Consider the following 23,660-nt stretch of genomic DNA (forward strand, 5'->3'; position numbering starts at 1 on the left):
ACAGATAGGTGAGCAGATAAATTAACTAAATAAACCCAGCCTCACCAGGACCAATTCTGGTGTTCCAATATTCCAGAATTATCATGACAGCTGATGGACGGGTTTGAGACTGTCCTCATTGGATGTTCTCATGTCCTGTGTTAAGGACTTAAGGCTCAGAATCACGGATTCCAGGCATGTGGGAGTGGTACGGACAGGAGCAGGAGTGGGAGCCCGTGTACAGGATGCGTTAGGGAAACAGAACTTTGCTATGTAGGGAGGGTATCTCGAGGCCGAGCCTTGACAGAGGCTGTGACCTGCATCTCCTCCCAACCCCGTGTTACCTGGTCTAGAAAATGGCCTGAGCTAGGAGGCGGGAAGCGGGGCTTGGTTTTCTTGCGGTGAGCCAGATCGGTTGGAGTGGGATAATGCTGAAGTCAGACACTTCTGAATCGAACCCTATAGTCACAGAAGTAGTTGGAGAGGGGGTGGGCTGAGAGGTGCAGGGAGGTGATGAAGAGAAGCTGGGGCTGTAATTCCGCCCTCATCCTAAAAGGCTCTATCTCATCCTTTAAAATCCCAAATCAACTGTAACCAGAACTTTTTTTTTTTTTTTTTTTTTTTTGAGATGGAGTCTCGCTCTGTTGCTCAGGTGTGCAGTTGTGCAATCTCAGCTCACTGCAACCTCTGCCTCCTGGGTTCAAGTGATTATCCTGCCTCAGCCTCCCGAGTAGCTGGGACTACAGGTGCATGACACCATGCCTGGCTAATTTTCGTATTTTTAGTAGAGATGGGGTTTCACCATGTTGGCCAGGTTGGTCTCCAACTCCTGACCTCAGGTGATCCACCCACCTCCATCTCCCAAAGTGCTGGAATTACAGGCATGAGCCACCGAACCTGGCCATGACCAGAACTCTTGAGAGCATGTGCTCTCAACACTCAAAGTCCAAAAGTCTACCCAAGTTCAGGAAGAGAGTGGTTCTTCAGCTCTCCACCTCAAATTTTGTTTCTAGAAGGTTGCATGTAGGTCTGAAGAGTGACAGCATGTTTGTTTAACAGGAACTCAAAGCCAGCAGATCAGGAAAGGATACTTAAAAGGTTTGGAGTTTGGGCTACAGAGGTTTAAGGTAGGTCTTTCATGGCAAGGAATGTTTGAAATTGGGCAAGATGTATGACATAACGATTTAGGAATGAGTGGATACAAGTAGGTGAGTTGAAGGGGGTTCTGACAGGTAAGACTGTTGTCTGGTAAGTGAACTGTTTGCTCAAGTGAGCAAACCATTGTCCTGATAGGAAAGTGATTTGCTCAGACAAATTAGCTTGCATTAATTTCCTGAAGCCAACAGTGAAGTTATTTATTGGTTCAGAGGTTTATTTTTCTTAGCAAGAATTTTCTGGAGCAGAGAGGAAGTCACTGACACAGGTGGTCTCAATGCTCAGGCCAAGAGTTGAGTTTGTAGCTCCAAGTAGACTCATTTCCCAGGGTCACCTGCTGGGCCATAATCAACAAGGTACAAGCTTAAGAGAGCTGTGCCGGGTTTTCAAGTTGCAAGGAAGACAGATTCACTGGTGTTTTCTTGAGTCACGGGTGTTGGTTTTAAGAAACTGGTGAAGTAAGGAAGCTAGAACTCTCCCAGGAACCAGGAACAGCTCTCACTGGCCGGCCTCAAGGAGGAGACCCGACTGGGGGACTGGAAGGTGGTTCAGATGTTTCAGAAGCTACAGTGGCTCCAGCAGTCAGACTGGGGTGTGATCTCACAGCATCAGGAGCCCTGAACACTAGCCCAAGGCTCAGCTTTGAATGCAGCTTGACCAGGTAAACCTGGAGACTGCATCAACACCCGCAGCCTCCAACACCCCTGACCAGCTCATGGCCTTAATCCCAAACCCAGGTCCTAAACTACCTCTCACTGTGCATCACAAGTCACTGCCTGGCTTCCTGGCTTCTGATCTGCTGCCTTCTCCAATTCATGGCCTCACTTCATCCATTGATTGCCCTTGACTTTGAGCTACAGGTTTCACCAGCTGTGACTCTAGCCTCAGCTCTGGGGCCACACAGCCTCAAGCACCTGGGTCTTGCCCCAGCTCCAGATGCCTGTCCTAGGTAGCCCATCCTTGGGAAGCAGCAGACAAAACTGCATGTCAGAGACATAGCTCTGGTTGTCATGAGAAGACTGTATTGGAAAGAGGTCAAGGAGAGACAAGAATCTAAACTAAGGAGATGGCAGTAAAACTGGAGACTTGGCAACATAAGAAAGACCAGTGATGAATCTGCAGATGGGGAGGGACGAGTCAAGGATGGCTTCCAGTTTCTGGCTTGCTTAAGCCTGTGTGGGAAACAGGAGGAGGAGAAGATTCTGACGATCTGCTGCTGCTCAGGTCGACTTTGAGGATTCTGTGGATCACCCAGGAGAGAGGCTGGGTCTGTGGGTAGAAATAGAAACCTGGGGTTCAGGCTGGGGTTGGGGTAGGAGGCTTAGGAGATAATAGAAGTTGAATCTGGGAGTGCAGATGAAATCCCTGGGAAGCACCAGGATTTAAGAGGCTGGTGGATGCAGAAGAGCCTGCCAATGAGAGGGAGAAGGAGCGCCAGCGATGGAGGAGGAAACCCACACAAATAATGTCTGAGAGAAACACACACACACACACACACACATAATGGTAAAGATGATGGACGATGGACACAGGCAGGGCACGGTGGCTCATGCCTATAATCCCAGCACTTTGGGAGGCCGAGGCGGGTGGATCACTTGAGCTCAGGAGTTTAAGACCAGCCTGACCAACATGGTGAAACTGCCCCCCATCTCTACTAAAAATACAAAAATTATCCAGGCCTGGTGACACACACCTGTAGTCCCAGCTACTCGGGAGGCTGAGGCAGGAGAATCGCTTGAACCTGGAAGGCGGAGGTTGCAGTGAGCAGAGATCGTGCCACTGCACTCCAGCCTGGGTGACAGAGTGAGACTCTGTCTCTCAAAAAAAAAAAAAGAAGAAGAAGAAGATGGACACAGCATGAACAGCAGGTGAATCTGGGTAAGGGATAAGTGGGTATCTTATGTACTATTCTTCAACTTTTATGTAAGTTCAGAATTATTTCCAAATGAAAATTAGAAAAACAAAACAAGGAAATGTACAAGAGGAAGACAGTCAATTACATAGACAGACCAAGTCAGATGAAGACTGAGGAGTATTCATCAGACGTACCCATAAATGTTCTTTGGGGATCTTGGCATGGGTACCATCCATGGGAAGGAGGGGACAGATGCCAGGCAGCAGTGTTAGTCAGTGAAATGGGAGGAGAGGAAGTGAGAAGGTGAGCGAGGTAAGAGGCTTGGCTGTGAATGGGAAGATAGGATAGGCTGTGGCCCAGGAATGACCCTCCAAGCCCCCACTATGGAAGCAATCCTTCCAAAGCACTTTGCACCCCAACATGGGGCACAAGAGGGGCCCTTCAGTGCTTGACAAATGGATGCATGAAAAGATGGATGAGTACATTTTCAACAAGGACCAAGCGAGCCTAGCCTCGGGGCTGCAGGCTCCTGGGCAGTGAGTGTTAATGGGGTGGGGGCTTGGTCACCCTGGGAAGGGGGCTGAGCAGGGGATCCTGTGTCCCCCAGCCTCATTCCACACACCGTGCTGCCTGCCTCTGATCCCCTTCACACTCAGACTCTGCTTGCCCAGGCCGCCCCAAGCTCTGCTCATCTCTACTCTGCACCCACTCCCCGACCTGGTGTTTCCCTCAGGTTCACACGCGAGGCAGCTCAGGACTGCGAGGTGCTGGGGCAGCGCATCCCCGCAGGTGCTGTGCTAGAGATGGCCGTGGGTGCCCTGCACCATGACCCTGAGCACTGGCCAAGCCCAGAGACCTTCGACCCTGAAAGGTGAGTGCTGCGCCTTTTAAAAAGCTCTGAAGGCATGTGTGTGGGGTATAAATTTACCAGTGGAGGCAGCAGCCAGGAGGCACAGACTTAGCAAAAGTGTCCCCAAATAGTCAAAACTTACGGCAATTCAGATAGATGTTTACAAGGCATAATTTCCAAAGGAAGTAATTATACCATTTTTTCAAGGTCCAAACTGAATCCAGACATTTAGCATTTCAGCAGCCCTGCATGCAAGAAACAAGGCAATTTCAAATGATTGTCTTCCATTCATTCAAGCCAGGACATGGGATACAGGATTGTATTTCAGGTCTGCACTGGAAAGTAACAGAACATCATTTCCTGTTTTAAAAACGGGCGTCTATGCCAAAACAACAGCTTCAGCTAATGTCTCCATGAATCTAAATTCATGGGATCTGCTGGTTGACCTGGGTCCCCTCCTTCCACCACCTGGCTTTGGTTCATTGTCTCCTCTCATTTCTGGACTCTGTGATTGGAAACATCTGAGCAGGCAGCCACACCCTGGTCCTCATCAGAACCAGTCAATACCCCCTCTGTGTGCGTGGTCTGGCAAGGGAAAGGCTGGCCCGGCACCAGTTGTGTTTTCACCTTTCGTGGCTCCAACTGAATTCAGCCCAAGTTTACAACCCAGTCACTGGGAAAGCGTGAGCAATGGGATCTACACAAATAATATTCCACAGACATCAGCTCCTGAACACGCTGCAGCCACAGGGCTTACAGCCTCACAATAAAGTCCAGGGTAGTAAAAGGTGAGCTCGCTGTTCCAGAAGAGTGCCACCTAGCTTCACTGTCATGGGCTGCACGCGGCAGGCAAATGCACTACTTGGTAGGAGATTCAGCAGTTCTGAGGAAGGGCCTCCAGCTCTCCAGGTACTGCAGCTCCCAATGGTTCAAGTGTCCAGTGCAGCATGGGCAGGAGAGGTGCTGCCAGTGTGGTTCAAGAGACCTGCAGGGCAAGTCAGTAGGACACGCCCCCCAGGGTGGGCCCGGGAGGTGCTGAGGTGCCTGGTACCCTGCCAAGGAAATAAGCTGGTGGTGGCTGGGTCATCCTGTGGGAGGGGAGGTGGTGCCCTGGGCCCAGGTGAGGACTAGGATCGCCAAGCCCTGGGGTTCAGGGATGCCATGTTTAGACTCTGATTGTGGGTGGCGGTGAGTCTGTGGGCTTATTAGCCACACATCGAATTCCTAAGGAGAGGCGGGGAGGGCGCTGTGGACATTCCAGGTGATTCTGCGGATTCAGCTCTGCCTCTGGGGCTGTGCAGGAAGACAGGAGGCCAGGAGCAGAGAGTGACTGAGGCTCAGGAATGAGCAGCCATAAGCTCCCAGAGCCTTGGGGACATCCTTGTCTCAGATGCAGGGGTGGCTCAGCTGGAGTACAGGGCTGCAGAGGGGAGGAAGAGGGTGTTCTGAGCCAGCCCTGACCACACGGACCTGCAGGTTCACCGCTGAGGCTCAGCAGCAGCACCGGCCCTTCACGTACCTGCCCTTCGGGGCCGGCCCACGAAGCTGCCTTGGGGTGCGGCTAGGGCTGCTGGAGGTCAAGCTGACACTGCTCCATGTGCTGCACAAGTTCCAGTTCCAAGCCTGCCCTGAGACCCAGGTGAGGCCCCACTGCTCAGAGGCAGGCAGGGGCAGGGGCGGGGGTGGGGGGGCCACCCCAGTTCTCTGCATGAGAGCGGGCCAGCCTGGGGGCAGCATCAGGCTCTGCCTCCGTGAGCCTGGGCGAGCTTCTTAACCTCTCTTGGCCTCAGTTTCTTGATCCATAAAGTGGAGATGATAACAACACCCTCTACCTCTTAACGTCCTGTGAGGATTCAGTGAGTTCACATAGCACTCAGATAAGCCGAGGACATGTTAATCATTATTAGTATTGTTCTCTGCACATCAGGGCTGGACCTCACCTCGCTGTAGCTCTTCTCACTTCCACAAAGGGCACAGAGACAATGGCATTTGCAGTTGTGACATGTGCCTGCCTTTGTGGGGTGGGGGGTGCATGGCTTGTCCTACAGAGGCTGGAGACACTTCCTCTGGCTCCTCCTGACAGAGCAAGGTGCGGTCTGCTTGGAGGGGAAGCTGAGGGGTTTCACCTCCTTGAAGGGTACCCCCAGCTTTGCCTTCCCCTCTTGTGCAGACACTCACATGTCCCCATGGCCACAGCCTGGTCCCTCTCACAAGTGGTGACACAGACTCTTCCCAACAACATACGCCTTCATTCCTGAGGTCCCAGACTGGTGCACAGACCCTGTCCTCACCCAGAGAGCTGGGCTCCCCTGAAATGGGGCCCTACCCACTTTTCCAGCATTATTTCCCCCGCACATCACACACTCCAGATCCAGCAGACCAATTCCTCAACACGTCAGGGAGCTTATATCATCCCCTTTCACACAGCAATCTCGCAGAGTAGGAGTGACTATTCCCATTCTTTAGATGAGGAACTAACGCTCAGAGAGGTTAAATAACTTGCCTAAGGCCACACAGTTGGACTGCCGGCTTCGTGATGGCAGGGACCCAGCCTGTCATATTCACTGTTGGACTCTGCAGCATCTAGCTTAATGTCAGGTGCATGACAGGGACTGACTCATTCATTCAACATGAATGAGCAAATGGATAAGCAGCCAGAGATGCAAGAAACGGGGGTCCTCACCCAGATCCTGCTGACTCCCAAGCTCTCCCTCCTTCCTGACATCCGACTGCATCTCTGCACAGCGTTAGCTATTCCCTGTCCATTCCAACCACTGCTGTCCCCTGCACCTATCCTCATGCTGGTCCTGCCATCCGGAACCCTCCGTTCAGCTGCAGACCTGGACACACAGGCACAGGAAGGCATAAGGACACAGTGACAGCGACAATTCTAGATTGAAACAGGCAGTGTCTCTGACAGAGAACATGGGACCAGCTGCTGGTCCTGGAAGAATAATGAGCTTGGGTGGGGGGACACAAGAGTCTGAGGTACTGAAATTGAGCGCATTCACACACTCTAGGCTGGAGAGAGGGAGGGGCAGATTGACAGCGCAGAGCCAAACCAAGTGAGGTCAAGGGGCAGACGGAGGAGCAGCCCCACTGCGTCAGGGCTTCCACATGTGTGGGGCTTGCCTCACTTCCCCATGATCTCTATATAACAGCCAGCCCAGTCTCCCAAAACACTGCTTATGCCTGGCACTCCCCAGCTTAAGAACCAGCCATGAGTCGAGGGCTCCCCATTCTTCCTTGTCTGCTGACAAGTGCTAGGGCCTGCAGCTTTTTCAGATGCCTTTGAGGGCTGTGGTTCCTACAGGAGACACGTACAGCCCCAAGCAGTAAGACCCTGGTGACTCATTGCTGTCACATTAGCCACTGGGTCATCATTTTACTCATAGCTCCAGAGGAAACCCAACTCCTTGAGTAATTCTTTGGCTTTTCTTCAAAGCCCCAAGTCCACCACTGGCTCTGCCTTTTGGACATAGGAAAGCTTTCTGGATGTCAGTGAGGCCAGACCACAGCACATATGAGCAGGAACAGCACGAAGCTGCTCTCCCCAGAGCCCCTCAGCCAGAGGGCATTGCTGTTACTGGCCAGGGCTGGGGAGTGAGATGGGGAGGATCGGCAGGGATGGCTGCAGTCACTGGAAGATAGGTTTGGGCCTTTGCTCTCTGCTTTCCTCTTCTATGACCTTGGACAAGGGACTTGGCCTTCTTGAACCTCCAAGTCTTCATTTGTACAGTGAGACGCTACTACCTCTTTGACAAATATTTTAATTTTCTCTACTTTAGGTACCGCTGCAGCTAGAATCCAAATCTGCCCTAGGTCCAAAAAACGGTGTCTATATCAAGATTGTATCCCGCTGACACAGAAGGCCGCCGGGTGGAGGGAGGGCACCCCCAAATTCAAAGAAAACCCTGAGTGTGGATATTCAGAATTTTGGGAAAATGTCACTGAAGGGATTGAAAGAGTGCCTGGCATGCAAGGATAAGAGGTTCTTTACACAACATTTCCTAAATGCTTAATAAACGTTTGTTGCACTTAGTTTTGACATTGCCAATGGGGTTTGAACCAGTGCTCTAACTCCCTAAATGAAGGACTGCTGATAAATAAGCGAAAATGTAGTTTTGACAAAACAACTGAGAATGTGGGGTTTCAAAGGAAGTCCCAGGCTTGTGCTGAAAGGAATCCATGGTGCAGGGCACACGAGGACACCCAGGTAAGCCTGTCCTGATGGCACCAGCTCATGGCTCTTTCGGCTTCTCGTGCATTGTGGAGTTGTAGAGAATGACATTTATCAGTAGTTCAACCTCAACAGTGGTTCCAAAGCTTTATAATGCTTTGATTTTTCTAGGTAGGGTAGTACCAACTTTCTAGTCAAGTTTTAATCGACAGAAAAAGGAGAGAGTCTGAAAAATGACATACTTTTTCTTTTAAAGAACACTGTATTGGCCGGGCGCAGTGGCTCACGCCTGTAATCCCAGCACTTTGGGAGGCCAAGGCGGGTGGATTGCCTGAGGTCAGGCATTCGAGACCAGTCTGGCCAACATGGTGAAACCCTGTATCTATTAAAAATACAAAAAAATTAGCCAGGCGTGGTGGCGCGTGCCTGTAATCCCAGCTACTTGGTAGGCTGAGGCAGGGGAATTGCTTGAACCAGGGAGGTGGAGGTTGCAGTGAGCCGAGATTGCGCCACTGCATGCCAGCCTGGGTGACAGAGCAAGACTCCATCTCAAAAAGAAACAAAAAAACACTATATTAATTTTGATCAAAGAATCAAAACACAGAGGTGATTTTTTGTAAAAGTAATTATTGTGCTGCTAAGCAGTTCACATTCAACCAAGCACTTGCAAGGTCAGTCTCAAGGTCAGCCACCAGCAGCTGTGCACTCGTGGCTGCTGGTGAAGAGCAGCATCACCTCCGTGCCTCAGGGGCCTCTTCTGTAAAATAAGGAGGCTGGCCCCAATCAAAGACCTCTTCCTCCTCTAGTTGACACCTGAGCAGCTTTAAGGGGCTGGATGTTGTATAGAGAACGATCTTGCAGAAATCTGGAAGCCCCTTATGTGGCACCCAGATGCTGATGACCCACCTTTAGAAACTTCAGGCCATTTTGTGAGTGTTGGCAGAACGGGTTTCCACATATTCACTGCTGGGACTGCCGCCTCCAATGTTTGATGGTCCCCCATCCCCTTCAGCCCAGAGCACCCACTGCGTCCCTCAAAGTACCCCATGGGGGGGCCCTTTCTCTCATTCTCTGGCCCTCTGGGCAGGAAGAGGACACCCCAGCTGCCCAGCACTGGGCCAGGCCTGTGAGCGACTGCTGCCTCAAGGTGCAGGGCTGTCCTGTGGCCCTCCCTCCCCACACCCTTGTTGCCACCACCTGCCCTTCTCCATTACCTGGCCCCTCTGCAATGCCCAGCCTGGGACTCAGACTCACTGAAGAAAACCATCGGACTCCCTGCCTGTCCCACAATCCCTGACCTCCCCATGGCCACCACCACCATAGAACCTCGGCCTGCAGACAGGCCCAGTGGCGCACTCAGCTCCCTGCCTGGAACACAGCCCCACAACCTGAGCCCTCCCTTGGGACCTCTGGCCCCACTCCCCGGGCCGTCAGCTCCATCCAGCTTCCCTCACCTTCCCCGTTCAGGTGGTCATCACCTTCAGACACAGTGGTAGAGGCCTCCTCATGTGCTGGGGTCACTGGACTCCAGTCCTTCTACTGTGTGAACCCACCAACCTCACCTCTGCTTAAATCCCACTGTTCACATCCAATACCAGCTATCACAGGGCAGGGAACTGTGCCGCCTGGTCCTCCAAAAAACCCTCTTGCTAGATTCCCAACTGGGTCCTCACAAAGATTCTGGCCAATCCCACACACATACACCCATGTTCCAGACCCTGCCACCTCTTGGCACCAAACATCTTGAGAGTCACAATCATTTCGACCCCTTCCCATCACAACGTCCGCCCTTTCTGCACCGGCAGGAACAGCTCCCTCCCCGTCATCAGGCAATCTGGCCACATGGCTCCCACCCTCCCTAGCATTGCTGGTCCAAGGAGTTGCTCTTCCTAACCTGCTTTCTCCCAGGTCACCCAGTCATGGCTGCCGCAGTCTTCACAGCTCAGTGGACTTTTCCAGAGCATTTGAGCACCTCCCACCAGATCCCTCTGGCCGCTCTCCCCATCTACACCCTCAATGAACCAGTTCTGCTCCCCGAATCTCCCCAGCTCCCAGATGATTCAGAAGCATAGGATCAGTTCACTTACATGTGAGCAACAGACGTGATTTAATGGTTTTCTCTGACACCTCTTTGCCCCCTGCCCAACTACACCATAGCAGGACCAATGACTTAATGAAAAAGCAGTGAGTGAAATGGCAGGATCAGTCAGGCTGCGAGGGAAATTTGGCGGGGTTCTGAAAATCATACCACGGATAACCACGTGGCTGACCCAGCTGCTGGGTGAAGCTGCGTTCTTGCTGTTTCTCTGGTCACTTACCTTGGATCTCCTCCAGCTTGACCGTACTTGCCTGTGTTAAGGTTTCAGATCACTCCAAAGATGGAAAAATGGTTCATACTCACCTTGGACCTGAGAAATACAGACAAGCCAACTGAAGCCCAAGCAGCAAGCTGCCAGCAGACACATGTCCTCGGGAAGGTGGAGGCTGGGCAAAAAGCAGGTAGTGAGGACCGAGCAGGGAGGGCTGCCAGCCCCTCTGCCAACAGGACCAGAACCAGCCAATGCCCAGAAGGGAGGCTCCTGTAAACTGCCACATGTCGGGGACACACACAACACACTCTCCACATGCACAGCACATTGCTCAATGGTGAACCTGGGTCTTATGGGGCCTGAAACTTACCTACGAATTGGAGGAAAGAAAAAAAATACGTAATGTTTGCAAATTTTACCAAAACCTATGACCACGTGAGCACATTGCTAGGGCCCCTCCTAGGGCCTGGGGAGGGGCTCCAGCAAGTGAGGGGCCCTGAACCTTCAGCTTCATTGTCTTCATAATAAACCCACACATAGCTCACCAAGCCGTGACATCAGCTCTGTCACAGCCCCGATACGGTCTGAATGTTATGACCCCCAAAATTCCAATGTTGAAATCCTCACCCCTGAGGTGATGGTATTTAAAGTAGAGGTGATGAGACCACCAGGGCGGAGCCCTCATGAATGAGATTCAGTGCCTTATAAAAGAGGCCCTTACACCGTGTGGGGTTACAGTGAGAAGACTGAATCTATGAGGAAACAGGAGGTTGGACTTTCCAGACTCCAAACCTGGGAAATAAACGTCTGCTGTTTATGAGCCGCTCAGTCGATGGTGTTTTGTTACAGCAGCCCAAATGAACAAAGGCAATCCTGACTCTCAGAAAAACGCCTGGCACCCAGCAGGTGCTCAATCAATAGACGCAGACAAATGAGCTTCAGTCTTCATCCACTTTGGATAAATTTTCTTTTATTTCCATACTCTTTTGTGACATGTGTGGCACAGGTATTCGATCTCACGGGGATGTTTATTAAAACCCGCATTCAGAGGGTGTCCAGTGTGCTTAGGAAATGTGGGTTTGGGCACTCACAGGCCAAGTCTGGGGGTCCTCGGGGAAGCTACTCCTCCAGGTCACCTGCCAAGTGGATGTACTTCCTTCGGCAATGGGTGACCCTACCAGGACAAGGGGAACCAGCAGGGACTCGATGGCACCACATAGCAGCCACCTGTTCTGACAATGTGACACAGACCAACTAATGCCAGAGCCCAGGAGAAGCCACAGCAGAGCTGCCTGGGTTGGTGTCAGAGCAACAGGCGGAAGTGACTATGCCACCCCTGGGCTGTCCTCCACCAGTGGCTACTGTGTCATTCTGGTAAAACTATGATGCCATGAGACTCTGAAAAACCGAATCACTGCAGAGACAAACTCATAAAAATTAAAACCAATCCATAAAATTGTATCTAGAAACTCTGTCCCTGGTGCCAATAAGCAGCAAAGTCAACAAAGAGTAAAAACTAAAACTTCAACACATTATTAAAAAGCAAAAACTGGACTCAACTACAATCACTTCTGGTTAGTCCACTAGTGAGCCCAAAAGTGACTTAAAAGTAAAAATCATTATTAGCAATAGATTAATAATATAACTTCATTGAGAGGTCAACATTAAATGAATAGTTCATTAAAAGTTTTCTGTTTAAAAAGAAAAGGAAAGGCCCAAATTGCCATTTCAAGGCAGAGCAGGCGAAAGGCCTGGAACACTCTGGTGCACTCACTGTCGGCTGCTGAACAGGGAGCCCAAGGCCAGCAGGATGGAGGGCGTGACCGAGGGCTTGGAGGAGGTGGTGTACTGGATGAGATACTCCGGGTAGACCTGGTGTTTCTCAAAGATCACAAAGATGGATGGGTCAGACACGCTGTTCACGCAGCTATCATAGAAGGCGTTGCTCCGGCCCTCCTTGGCTGGGGGGCGGACAAAGGAGGCATTGCCCCTGACGAACTCGCCCACCAGCACCCGGGCCAGGAACATTGTGTGGGTCTGTGTGTCGGATTTGCTGTAGTGGTGGGAATACGCAGCATCTCGGGCAAAGTAGCTCCCTGAAATGACACACAAGGGTTCAGCTGGGTGCCTGGTGGAGGGGCCCGCAGCCAGGAAGGGTCAGCCCACTCCGGACAGCGTCCTGGTGATGTGCAAAACCAGGGGCCTCTACTCTTCCACCCTGCATCTCCCTCCCTCCCTCCCTCTGTGCCATGTCTCCACTCTCCCTCATGAAGTCACACGCATCAGTGACACCAACACCCTTCTGAGTGGCAGCATCTGAGGAGTTACTAAACTGAGAGCACAAACTCCTTTCAAGTTCCAGATCTGCCCCACAAAACCTAAAGGCCTCTGGACATGTCACTACTTAATCCCTAAAACCTCAGATTCCTCAGGCATAAAATGGGGCTGTTCAGCCCAACCTCACAGGGTTGTCATGGAAAACGAATGAGATCCCATATGTGGAAGCAGTCTGAAGACTCCGGCAGCCCAATGAATAGAATTATGAGCCTTGTCAAATGGAAACCTGAGTTGGAAGCTGTCACCTATACATTTGAATTCACAAGTCTACCACTGGCTGCTGTCCATCTTGACCCCACGCCATTGCTACCTCAGATGGGAACTGACTGATGGACCTGGAACATGGACTGCTGGGCAGAAAATGTTCTCGACTTGGTAAGCATAATGTGGTTACAGAAGATAATGTCCTGTTCTTGGGATGTGTTAAAGGGTGAAAGGAGACAATATACGCCACCTACCTGAAAATGGTTCAGAAAGAGAGAGAGGGAGAGAGAAAGAGAGAAGTGGCAACATGTTAAAACCAATGAATCCAGGTAAAATGTACCCAAAGAGTTTTTCTTTACTATTATTATTCCAATTTTCTTGAATTTGGAATTATTTCCAAAGAAATAACATTTTAAAACTTTCTTTGGCAAGTTTAAAAATAACTAAGAAGACAAGAAAACACTCAGATAACTCACAGGATAGCTAGAATACATGTTTACGTGAGTATCTCTGAGGGTTTCTGGTTTCTATTCTAAGGAAATCAATAGTAAAGGCACAGTCAGGGACTTGATCAGGGCTGGGAAGGTATCCCCTCTCCTCTTCCATCTCTGTCACCATCTTCCAGGGCCTCTGCTCCACAAGGAAGCAACACACCAGCCTAGGCAGGCCACCCTGCCCACGTCTGGGGTCAAGCTCCTGGTCATGCCCAGAGAAGCAAGAGCAAGGAGGTGGCTGGTAGCCATGCCCAGGTACGACCACACACAGAGTTTGAACCTGCTTATTGGCTCAGGCTGGTCCCCTCATGCCCTCTCGCAGTCTGTTCCTATGCAGGGGCGAAGCAACACGGGTTCTGCTGGTGGAGACCAATCATGACTTACCCTTGCCATAGGAAGTGCCATGAACACCACAGACCCGCCAGTCAAAGTTCTGCTGGCAAATGGCATCCACGAAAATGGCGCTGGTGCCATGGAACAGCTGCCGCTCGTCCACGGCCTTCCCTCCATTCTGCTTCTGCATCTGTCCTTTTTGCCTAGGATCACAGAAGAACGTGTGCAGCGGGAAGAGTGTGCCGGCCACCAAATACAGCCGGCCTGATACAAAACAACACATTTTTCCAAAATTCCAAAAGTGTCCTGAGACCAGGAGATGCAGGTCACAGGCTACCAAGACTAGGCCTGTGAGGCTCCAGCCACAAGCCAGGGTGTGGGAAAGAAGGGGGATCGTGGGAGCGGGGTGAAAACCCTCCCTCCACAGCTCCAGACTGCAGCGGCTCCCTGGACTCCAAAAGCAGAGCAGCCCTTGGAAAACGGGTACCATTTTCCCCAACCCCATCCCCACCTTGCTCCTGGATGGAGCTGAGCCCTGAGATGCTGTAGGAGAGTTTTGAGGCCCCGGTCAGTGGGTGCCCATCCTTCTCCTCTCTGTTCCCAGACTTCATCATTGTGCACAGAGTACAGATGACACTGCCCCAACCCCATGTGGGGACAGGTCAGCAAGACCCAGCCTGCCATGGTGACCTGTTGTAGGATTCCTCCCCACATAGACAAGTGAGTGGGCGTCCAAGGACAAACCAGTCCTCATGCATGAACCTAAGACCCCTGCTCTCCAGCCACAGCCTTGTGTTCCTGGGGCTAAGGGTGTGGTGGGCTGTACTGACCCATCCCACTGGTCTCCGGGAAGGCAGAATGGAGAAGTGAGAGTGCTGGCTTTGCCAGTGCTCATGAACAGGATCAGGTGGTACGCTCTGGGGAGCCTCGGTGCCCTCACCTCTACAGTGGGATGTGCTACCACACTGCCCTGGGGGAGCGGATGACGGACAGCAGACACACAGCTCCCAGCACACGGCAGCCCTGTCACTCTGCTTTTCCTGGAAACCCGGGCCACATGTGGCAATCAGCCAGCAGTGTGAAGGGACAAAGCCACCAGCCCACCAACAGCGAGCCCCAACGCACCACTGGTAGACTTCCCAGAGGGCCAGGTTCTGTACTCGCTCAATCTTCTGAACAAAGTAGAAAGGCAGCGTGCGGTTAAAGAGGTTCCAGACCTTCTGATACTCTTCCGAGGAAGAACTAAGGGTGATCTTCTGCAAGAGGTAAATGTTTTTAATGCATTATCGTCAACGTGCAGAATATAAATCAGTCCCTTCCCAAGGCTTCTTGTAAACATTAGAACTGCAGAAGCACAAATGCCCAGACAGCAGCAACCACACTCCCACCTCCCTGATGACATGGTCTCTCCAGGCACAGGAGACAATCAGTCCTCACGAAACTTCGTTGATAGGTTCTTGGAAACTGCAATTTTAAGTAAAACAACAAACTGCATGCCATAGGAACTTAACTCTTATGTCAGTTAGCATATGGGAAATTGGTTTCATCAGACAATATGTTGTTTCACTTTGAGTCAGTTTCCAAGAACCTACTGATGACGTTGAGGATTTACTATGTTTGCAATTGTAGTCACTTTGCTCCTTATCACTGTGAAACCAATCTAAAGGACAGACATGTAATGCTTAAGCCACCATCCTGGGTATCCCCTGGATGTCCCTGCTCTTCTATTTTTTGTCCCACACAGGCCAAAGACACAGGTTGGATTACATGGTCCAAGGACCACAGAGTTGTTGTCTAGACAAAAGTGTTGAACCCCTTCAGGTTCTCAGCACTTCTTGCCTGCACTGTTGGCATCTGTATGTGCCTTGTACAAGCTCAGTAAGTCCTCCCAGGACAGAGACCATCATGGTGTAAAGCTGAGTTGCACAGTGCTCCGCGGCCAGCCAGCCGGCAGACGTCAGCCCAGGTGCCTCACGCAGACAGGCACCATCAGATGTGAGTCTGCGTACTCTCCTGCACTCAGCACAGCTCCCACTGGTCAGAGCCCCTCAACAAGCTGCCGAACTCACTGTCCATTCTCCTGTCTGCTAGTCGTGAATGTCTTCCCTCCTGACAGTAACCCCCTCCAAATGTCCATCAGACTCAGGTCCTCCCCAGGCTTCTCTTCCTTCTCTCGCTTAGTAAAATTGGTATTTATTGGTTAAGCCCAGCCCAAAAGCTCCTTATTTCTGCCCTTTCTAGCAAATTTCACAGCTCATCCTCCTCCCTCCATAAGGCAACCCCTCCCCTCAGAGCCACAACCATCTCCTGGGCAGTGAAAAAACAAAACCCTCTGCAAAAAAAAAAAAACAAAAACAAAAAGCCCACATCTGTCACTGCCCTCCTGCCCCAATTAGCCCCAGCCTTACAGCTTCTTCAGTGTTGAGGAATAGCACAGTCTGTTCACACATACCCACCTCTACAGAACACGTTCCTGTTCAACCCCAGGCACACGTGTCCCCTACCTGAAAGCCTGGGTCTGGCAGGGCAGAGGAGTCCCAATAGTCTGGGATGCTCTTCGGGCCTGGAAACTTGGTATTGCTACAAAAATGTAAACAAAAACACGTAGACATTTTATTCTTACACAAAGCAAATCTACCATAGGTGGTCTCTGCTAGCCAATATCACCAGTCTTCAGTCTCAGCGTATCATATTTTAAGAGCAGGTAGAAGGCAAGGAAGAATGTTAACATAATACTCACAACATGAGAGCACTTTTATCTTTGCCTATGTAGCCAAACAGTCCTGAGAGATCTATTTCTCGCCTGTGTCCCAACTACCACACAAAAGGGACAAAAGGGATGGAGTATGTGGTTAAAACAGTACACACAGGGCCATAAACCTTTATCCACAATTCTGAAATTCTAAGAGCTCTAAAGACATTTTTTTAAGGCCTCAATGAGGTATAATTGACATTTAAAAACTGTTTTTATACAGCTCAGGAAAACCAGGAGAAAAAATGAAATAAAACATTTTTTAAAAAACCTAAGTGACATCAAAACTCATGTGGCAATAGAAATTTGACTGAAGTTAGTAAGAGGCCATTGTGGTCTGTATCTATCCTTCTTAAACTGACTATGCATATTCTTTACTGCAGAAATACTAATGTGCTAAAATATAAAGTGTCACGTGATACAAGCATCACATTATCTTTCTAAAAATAAATAAATAAATAAAAGCGGTTCAAAAGACATATGGCTCAAGGGTTCAGACACAAGGACTGTGAAACTATAATTACAAATCATTCCTATTAAATTTCAGAATACACTGTTCTTTCTAAATAGATCTACCTTCTGTTTCTGCTGGCATGAAACATATACCTTCATCCTGAGCCTCAAAGCACTCCCACAAATAACTTTCCTTGGAAAATGGCACAGTTCAAAAATAACTAAGCAAGGTCCTACCAGCAGCAAGAATCAGCCAAAAACAGACCCACAAAGACTTATGATGCTGAAATTATCAGACAGATTAAAAACAATTATTCCTCCTAGGTTTAAAGAAAAAAAAAAGACAAACTTTAAAAACATATGTAAAGAACAGAAAACTATAAAAAGACCTGGAAGATCTAAAAAAGAACCAAATAGAACTTACAGAAATTATAAGTACAATCCTTAATAATAAAAGTGCAGTGGACAGGCTTAACAGCAGATTAGACCAGCTGGAGGGAGAATCAGTAAGCTGAAAGATATGTGAAATGCAATTGTCCAGAATGTGACCCACAGCAACAAGGAAATGGAAAATGCAGGAAGGAAGTTGAGACATGGAGAACAGTGAGAACTGGAATATAATCAGAACCTCAGTGAAGCTCTAGGAGAGGAGAGAGAAGACAGTGGAGGCGATTTTCAAAGAGAACTGACGAGACGCACCAATCCGCAGCTTAAGAAGCGCGAAGAATCTCAGCCATGATAAATAAAAAGCACATACCTAGACACACTTTAGTGAGGATGCATAACTCCAAGACAAACAGAAGTTCTTAAAGGTAGCCAAAGGAAAAAAGAGTGATTACTGCCAAAGAAGCACCTGTTAGACCAACAGGCAATTTCTCAAAAGCAACAATGGAAGCCAGAATACAGCAGAGTGGTCATCACCAATGATCCGAGAGAAAATCCCTACAACCCGAAATTCTATACCCAGTGAAAATTTCCTTCAAGAATGAGAGCAAAATAAATACATACTGGCTGGGCGCGGTGGCCCACACCTGTAATCCCAGCACTTTGGGAGGCCAAGGTGGGCAGATCACTTGAGATCAGGAGTTCAAGACCAGCCTGACCAACATAATGAAACCCCATCTCCACTAAAAATATAAAAATTAGCCAGGCATGGTGGCGCACGCCAGTAGTCCAAGCTACTCAGGAGGCTGAGACAGGAGAATCACTTGAACTCAAGAGGCGGAGGTTGCAGTGAGCCAAGATCATGCCAGTGCACTCTGGCCTGGGCGACAGAGTATAACTCCATCTCAAAATAAATAAATATATACATACATATTCAGACAAACCAAAAACAGAGTTTTCAACAAATCTTCATCAAAGGCAGGCTTGTCCATCTGCAGCCCGCAGGCTGCATGTGACCCAGGACAGCCTTGAATGCGGCCCAACACAAATCTGTAAACTTTCTTAAAACATCATGTGATTTTTTTTGTGATTTTTTTTTTTTAGCTCAACTATCGTTAGTGTTAGTGTATTTTATGTGTGGCCCAATTCTTTTTCTTCTAATGTGGCCCGGGGAAGCCAAAAGATTGTACATCCCTGATCTAAGGTAATCTGAAAGGACAAAGTGGTAAAAATGTGATTACATTTAATGAAACTTTCAGAGTACAAAATAACAGTGCCTCTTGAGGTTTAAAAACAGTTGAGAGGAAGGCAAATGGAAGAAAAGACAGGAGGATAAAGACAATGATTTACTTGTATGTAAGTGAAGAACATGTAGTTTCTACCATAGCCTTTAAAATACATATATACACAAAAAAAGGTAAGAAAAGAAAAAATAAGACCCAATGACATGAATGAAACATTTTCATGGAGGATGGGCAACATGGTGAGACCCTGTCTCTACAAAAAATAAAAAAAATTAGCTGGGCATGGTAGGGCATGCCTGTGGTCCCAGCTACTTGGGAGGCTGAGGTGGGAGGACTGCTTGAGCCCAGGAGGTGGAAGGTACAGTGAGCCGTGATCACACCACTGCATTCCATCCTGGGTGACAGAGTGAGATCCTGTCTCGTAAGTAAATAAATAAATAAATAAATTTTACATGACATTCCTGTATTATAACTTCTGAATATGGGCATTACGTTTTATGACTCCATTAATTGTGTAAATAGAAAAGTTGTTTCTGAAAGTGATCTACCCTCAGCTTCCCAGTTGGCCATGCAGGCCCAAGCAGACTTGCTGCTGCAGTTAATGACAACCAGCTGCTGGCACATGGGTCAGAGAGAAGAACTGAACTCTTCATCTGTGTGAACAGTGTGTGACACTCCGCTTACAGGAGACCCCAAATCACTCAGATCTTAGTCTGAATCACTTTTAGTTTGGACATTTGGCATCTTCTTGTGGACCCCTGAAAACTAAATTAGAATGACAACAAGAGAGATGTACTCTCAGAAAGCAGAGAGACTTTTCCAAACCTTGTCTAAGGTGGGCTTTGTATAGGAAAAGAATAAAAAATGACTTCCAGAAATAGGAGGGTCATAATCAACCAAAACTCTAAGTCCAGAATCAGTAAGAGACTGATACATTTAACTAGAATGATAAGAAATATATCTTTATGGTAAAATACTTCATAGGCAAAGTCAAAAGGCAAACAACAAACTAAGAGAAAATATTTGCCATTTACATAACAAAACGAAGGCAAATCTCCCTAATAGATAAAAGGCTCTTGATATTTAAGAAAAATATCAGAAAGTTGATAGAAAAATGAGTAAAAGACCAACAGTCCACAGAAAAAGAAGCAAAAATGGCACTTACATGTTAGAAATAATATTCAACCTCACTCCTAAGAGAAAGCAAACTCAAGTCCACTGACCCATCTTTTACCCCTGAGAACTGCAGAAGCTCAAGAGCCTGACAACTCACTCTGAGGCATCTCATGCATCCTAGTGGGTGTGCATAATGATTCAAGCCCATGGAAAGGAACTTGGCTTACTTTCTAGGACTCTGATCTAACAGGATACCTCCAAAATTTGTAGGTTTTTTTAATTAAAAAAAAAAAAATAGAGACAGGGTCTCACTATGTTGCCCAGGTTGGTCTCAGACTCCTGGGCTCAAGCGATCCTTCCATCTTGGCCTCCCAAAGTGCTGGGATTATAGGTGTGCACCACTGCACCAGGCCATACCTCCAAAATTTGAAACAGCACATACATCAAATGGTTCATCACGGCATTATATTTTGTAATAGCAAAAGACTGAAAACAACACAAACATCCATGAAAAGGGGACATATTAAGTAAACTATGGTACATACATATTAAGGAGAACAGGAAAGAAGAAACAGATTGAGGAAGTTAATGAACTGAAACAAAGTGATTATTAGGATCTATTTTTAAGTGAAAAAAAAGGGTATAAAACAGTATAGATAGCATGTTCCCTTTCATGCAAGAAGAGAAGAAAATACTTCCATATGTGTGTATGCAAATGCTTATTTTTGCAAAGAGAAACATGAAAAAGAAAAACCAGAAACTAATGTTACCCACAGTGGGAACAGGGCAGAGATAACAGGGAGAACGTTACAGACTACAGAGAATACCATTTTATATAGGTTTGACTTTTAATCACGTAAAGGTTTTTTACACAGTCAAAAACAATAATAATAGTTATTTTTGAGACAGGGTCTCACTCTGTCACCCAGGCTGGAGTGCAGTGGTGGGATCTCGGCACACTACAGCCTCGACCTCCCCGGGCTCAGACATCCCTCCCATCTCAGCCTCCTGAGTAGCTGGGACTACAGGAGCACAGGCTGGTCTCAAACTCATGGGCTCAAGCAATCTATCCGCCTCAGCCTCTCGAAGTGTTGGGATTACAGGTGTGAGTCACTGCACCCAACACAAAACTAAATTTTAATTTAAAAAGGAAAAAGTAAGGCACTTTCCCAGGAAATTACTTTGTTAGGTCTGACTCACAAGGCAGTTTCGTGGACTGATAATACCTTTCTCCTCTATCTTGTACCAAACTCTTTTAAAAATTACCTTTGCATGCTTTACAAAAGAACCAAAAGAGACATTGTCAGTTCTCCATGAAATAGACACGAGCCAGACCTCTCAGGCCAACAGCAGGTGCAGCCAGCTACCAGCAACACTGCCTAAAATCCCAGCACTGGCTGTGGCAAGCCCAAACTGTATGGGCACTGTGGTCCCTCTCCACCATGCAAGCCACCTTCCTCCAATATGTGGCTGTGTGGTTTGGAGAACACTGACCCCTCCCTCTCAGTTCCATTCCCATCCCACCTCCCCAAGCCTAAAATAACACCAGTGGTTGAGATGGGGTCTGATCAGTGCAAAGCACAAGAATTTCCCCTCATCTGGTATAACAGGTTTCTCTCCTCCCTTCTAGGGGCTCAAAGGCCACAGGCTAACCTGGTGGCTCCTGGCAGCCATCTTGGGACTGAAAGAAACTCACCCTGATGAAGCTCGCCCATTAGTGACTGCAATATCTGTCTTTAGAGTTTTGGTATTCTGTGATATTCAAATACTGAAATACATAGGTTTTTATTGGTGTAATTCCATCATTATTTCATTATTTCAACATTAAAAAAATTCAAGTCTATGACTCAATGATTCCATGGAAAAGACCAACGGATGGGTTGGCTTCAAGTCTAGACTCGCCTTCAGAGTCCGTCTTTTCCAGGGAATCATCGCGGATCACAACAGGCAGCCTTCTAATTATGCATCACAAAGCTTCAACCCACAGGGTAATTCTCACTCTGGTCCAACTAGTAGAAGACAAACGATAAGAGTGCGAGAGCACCTCGCTGTACAAGCCAATGAGTGCCCGCGTGCTGTCTGAGGCAGGTTTTCTGTCGCCGCTGCAGAGCACACCCCAGCTGATTACATCCTAAGTACCAAGCCCCCTCCACTGCAACCTACCAGGTTTGCAAGGTCGTCACATCCTGGGGAGACACATATTTGGGTCTGCGGCAAACCTTTTTAGTTGTGCCATAGACCAGGTTTTTCTGAATGAATGCTGAAAAAAAACATAACCAGTGAAAAAATATATATATACATATACATACACACAGGATGGCAATGTTTTATAAACACAAATTAGACAGATTTGAAAGCTTACCCAAATGTGTAAAGCCCAGAATCAGTCTGTTAAAAATAAGGCAATTTTACACATTTCAAATATTCATAAAGAAAATAGGTATCCTTAGGAGACTGGGTTTAATGAATAGAGGAATGATTAGTAATTGACATATCAATTATACATGAGTGCTTTTAAATTGTTCCTTCCAATCTTGTTTAAACCATTATTTTGCTTGGCAATTTTTCCCAGCTTGGATATTAAAAAAAGGCCTCAGCCAAGCCTGAGACCAAACTACCACATCTTGAGTTAGTGGGACTGGAGAGTTAACGTAAGTTTTATGACTTTGTTTTAGTTAAACTATGACAGTATTCATCAACCTTTCTAAACCAATAATATCTTTAATAAACACATTTCTTGCTTCCCCACCCTCAAGAATCCCATATTCATACTGAGGATTTGGGGTTGGGGGAACTGGCCCCTCAAGTGGAAAAATAAATACCTAGAAGGGTTTGTCATGTCTCTGCCTGCCAAGAAAACCCTCTCAAGTCTTACTTCCTTTCTTTTTTATTTATTTATTTTATTTTTTTAAGAGATGGGGTCTTGTGCTTTGTTGCCCAAGTAGACCTTGAACTCACCGGCTCAAGTAATCCTCCCACCTCAGCCTCCCAAGTAGCTGGAACTACAGGTGTGTGACACCATGCCCAGCTAATTTTATTTTCACTAACAAAACATTTTAATATTAAAAATTATAGATGTCCAAAATTAGCCTTACTGCACTTGAGCATAAACTGTATGGTTATCCAAGTGTGTGCCTCTTAGGTTGCAGCCGAGATGGTCACCATTCCTGGAGGGCCACCCACATTCTCATTCAGAGCCCATGATCCAGATGCAGCAACCATGACCCCTTCTGGTACCCACCACTCAGCCGCCCATCAAGACCATTCTCACTGGCATATTTAAATGGGTGTTACTGGCCTACTGGCCCTCTGCGATGAATCTTAAATGGCTTTCACTGGTGAAATTAAAAGTGAGCCAAGATATGTGGACGGGCTAAATGTGTCAGACACATTCCCTACCCTTCTACGGACACAGTAAAGTGAGGCCTTTTCCCTAACTTGCCCTTCCAGAGGATACCCTAGGCTACAGCCTGTCTTTGGGGGATTCTGCCCCGTCTGACACCACCTAACAGGATGCTAGAATTCTGCCTCTGGAATACTGCCATTTGCCTTGAGTGAATCATTTATGACAAGAGTCCCTAAAAGGGCAGAACTGAATCATCCCTAAACCTTCAGAACAACTCACTTGGGCTATTTTGTGTGTGTTTTAAGTGCACTTGCTTCCTAATGTGTGTGGCAGTCTGCTTTGAGACTTGCTTTATACTCAGTAGTGAAGTTGTAGGGGAAGAAGCCAATTCATCTCAAGCTTCTTTTGTGGATACTGTTAGAAGAAGAGCGGGAAGGAGAAGAGGGGAAAGGAGGAGGGGGAGGGGAAGAAGGGAGAGGAGGGGGAGGAGAGGGAGAAGGGGGAGAAGGGGGAGGAGAAAGAAGAGGAGGAAGAAGATGAATTGTCCCCACTCAAAGGGCTTCAGTCAGTCTGCAGGAACTATCAACTGCACGTGTGTGCTCTTTCCCATCCCTATCATGAGGTTCTGTTATGTCCCCAGGGTGTGGCCTAGGTTGGGAATGATAAAGG

General features: G+C 48.1%; 2 protein-coding genes across 5 annotated transcripts in view; one reads left to right on the top strand and one right to left on the bottom strand.

Annotated features, from left to right (window-relative positions):
• Window positions 1–11,148, top strand: part of TBXAS1 (thromboxane A synthase 1) — a 197,746-nt gene extending 186,598 nt beyond the window's left edge. For 2 of the 3 annotated variants that reach the window (XM_045388252.2, XM_074036134.1), the window contains 3 exons: window positions 3,723–3,860; window positions 5,316–5,478; window positions 7,628–7,880. In XM_045388252.2, coding sequence (XP_045244187.2) covers window positions 3,723–3,860; window positions 5,316–5,478; window positions 7,628–7,702 — 376 coding nt within the window. In that variant the 3' untranslated portion in view covers window positions 7,703–7,880. Of the gene's footprint in view, window positions 1–3,722; window positions 3,861–5,315; window positions 5,479–7,627; window positions 7,881–10,378 lie in introns of those variants that run through there. The other variant, XM_005550924.5, reaches the window with a different exon arrangement.
• A 133-nt stretch (window positions 11,149–11,281) lies between these two features.
• The window catches only part of PARP12 (poly(ADP-ribose) polymerase family member 12), a 39,044-nt gene continuing 26,665 nt past the window's right edge, over window positions 11,282–23,660 (bottom strand). For both annotated transcript variants that reach the window (XM_074036133.1, XM_005550927.5), the window contains 5 exons: window positions 21,809–21,905; window positions 16,201–16,276; window positions 14,822–14,952; window positions 13,748–13,899; window positions 11,282–12,424 (listed from right to left, as the gene is read on the bottom strand). In XM_074036133.1, the coding sequence (XP_073892234.1) occupies window positions 12,099–12,424; window positions 13,748–13,899; window positions 14,822–14,952; window positions 16,201–16,276; window positions 21,809–21,905 (782 nt within the window). In that variant the 3' untranslated portion in view covers window positions 11,282–12,098. The remainder of the gene's footprint in view (window positions 12,425–13,747; window positions 13,900–14,821; window positions 14,953–16,200; window positions 16,277–21,808; window positions 21,906–23,660) is intronic.

The sequence above is a fragment of the Macaca fascicularis genome, chromosome 3 (assembly GCF_037993035.2).
Source record: "Macaca fascicularis isolate 582-1 chromosome 3, T2T-MFA8v1.1".
Taxonomy (NCBI): Eukaryota; Metazoa; Chordata; class Mammalia; order Primates; family Cercopithecidae; genus Macaca; species Macaca fascicularis.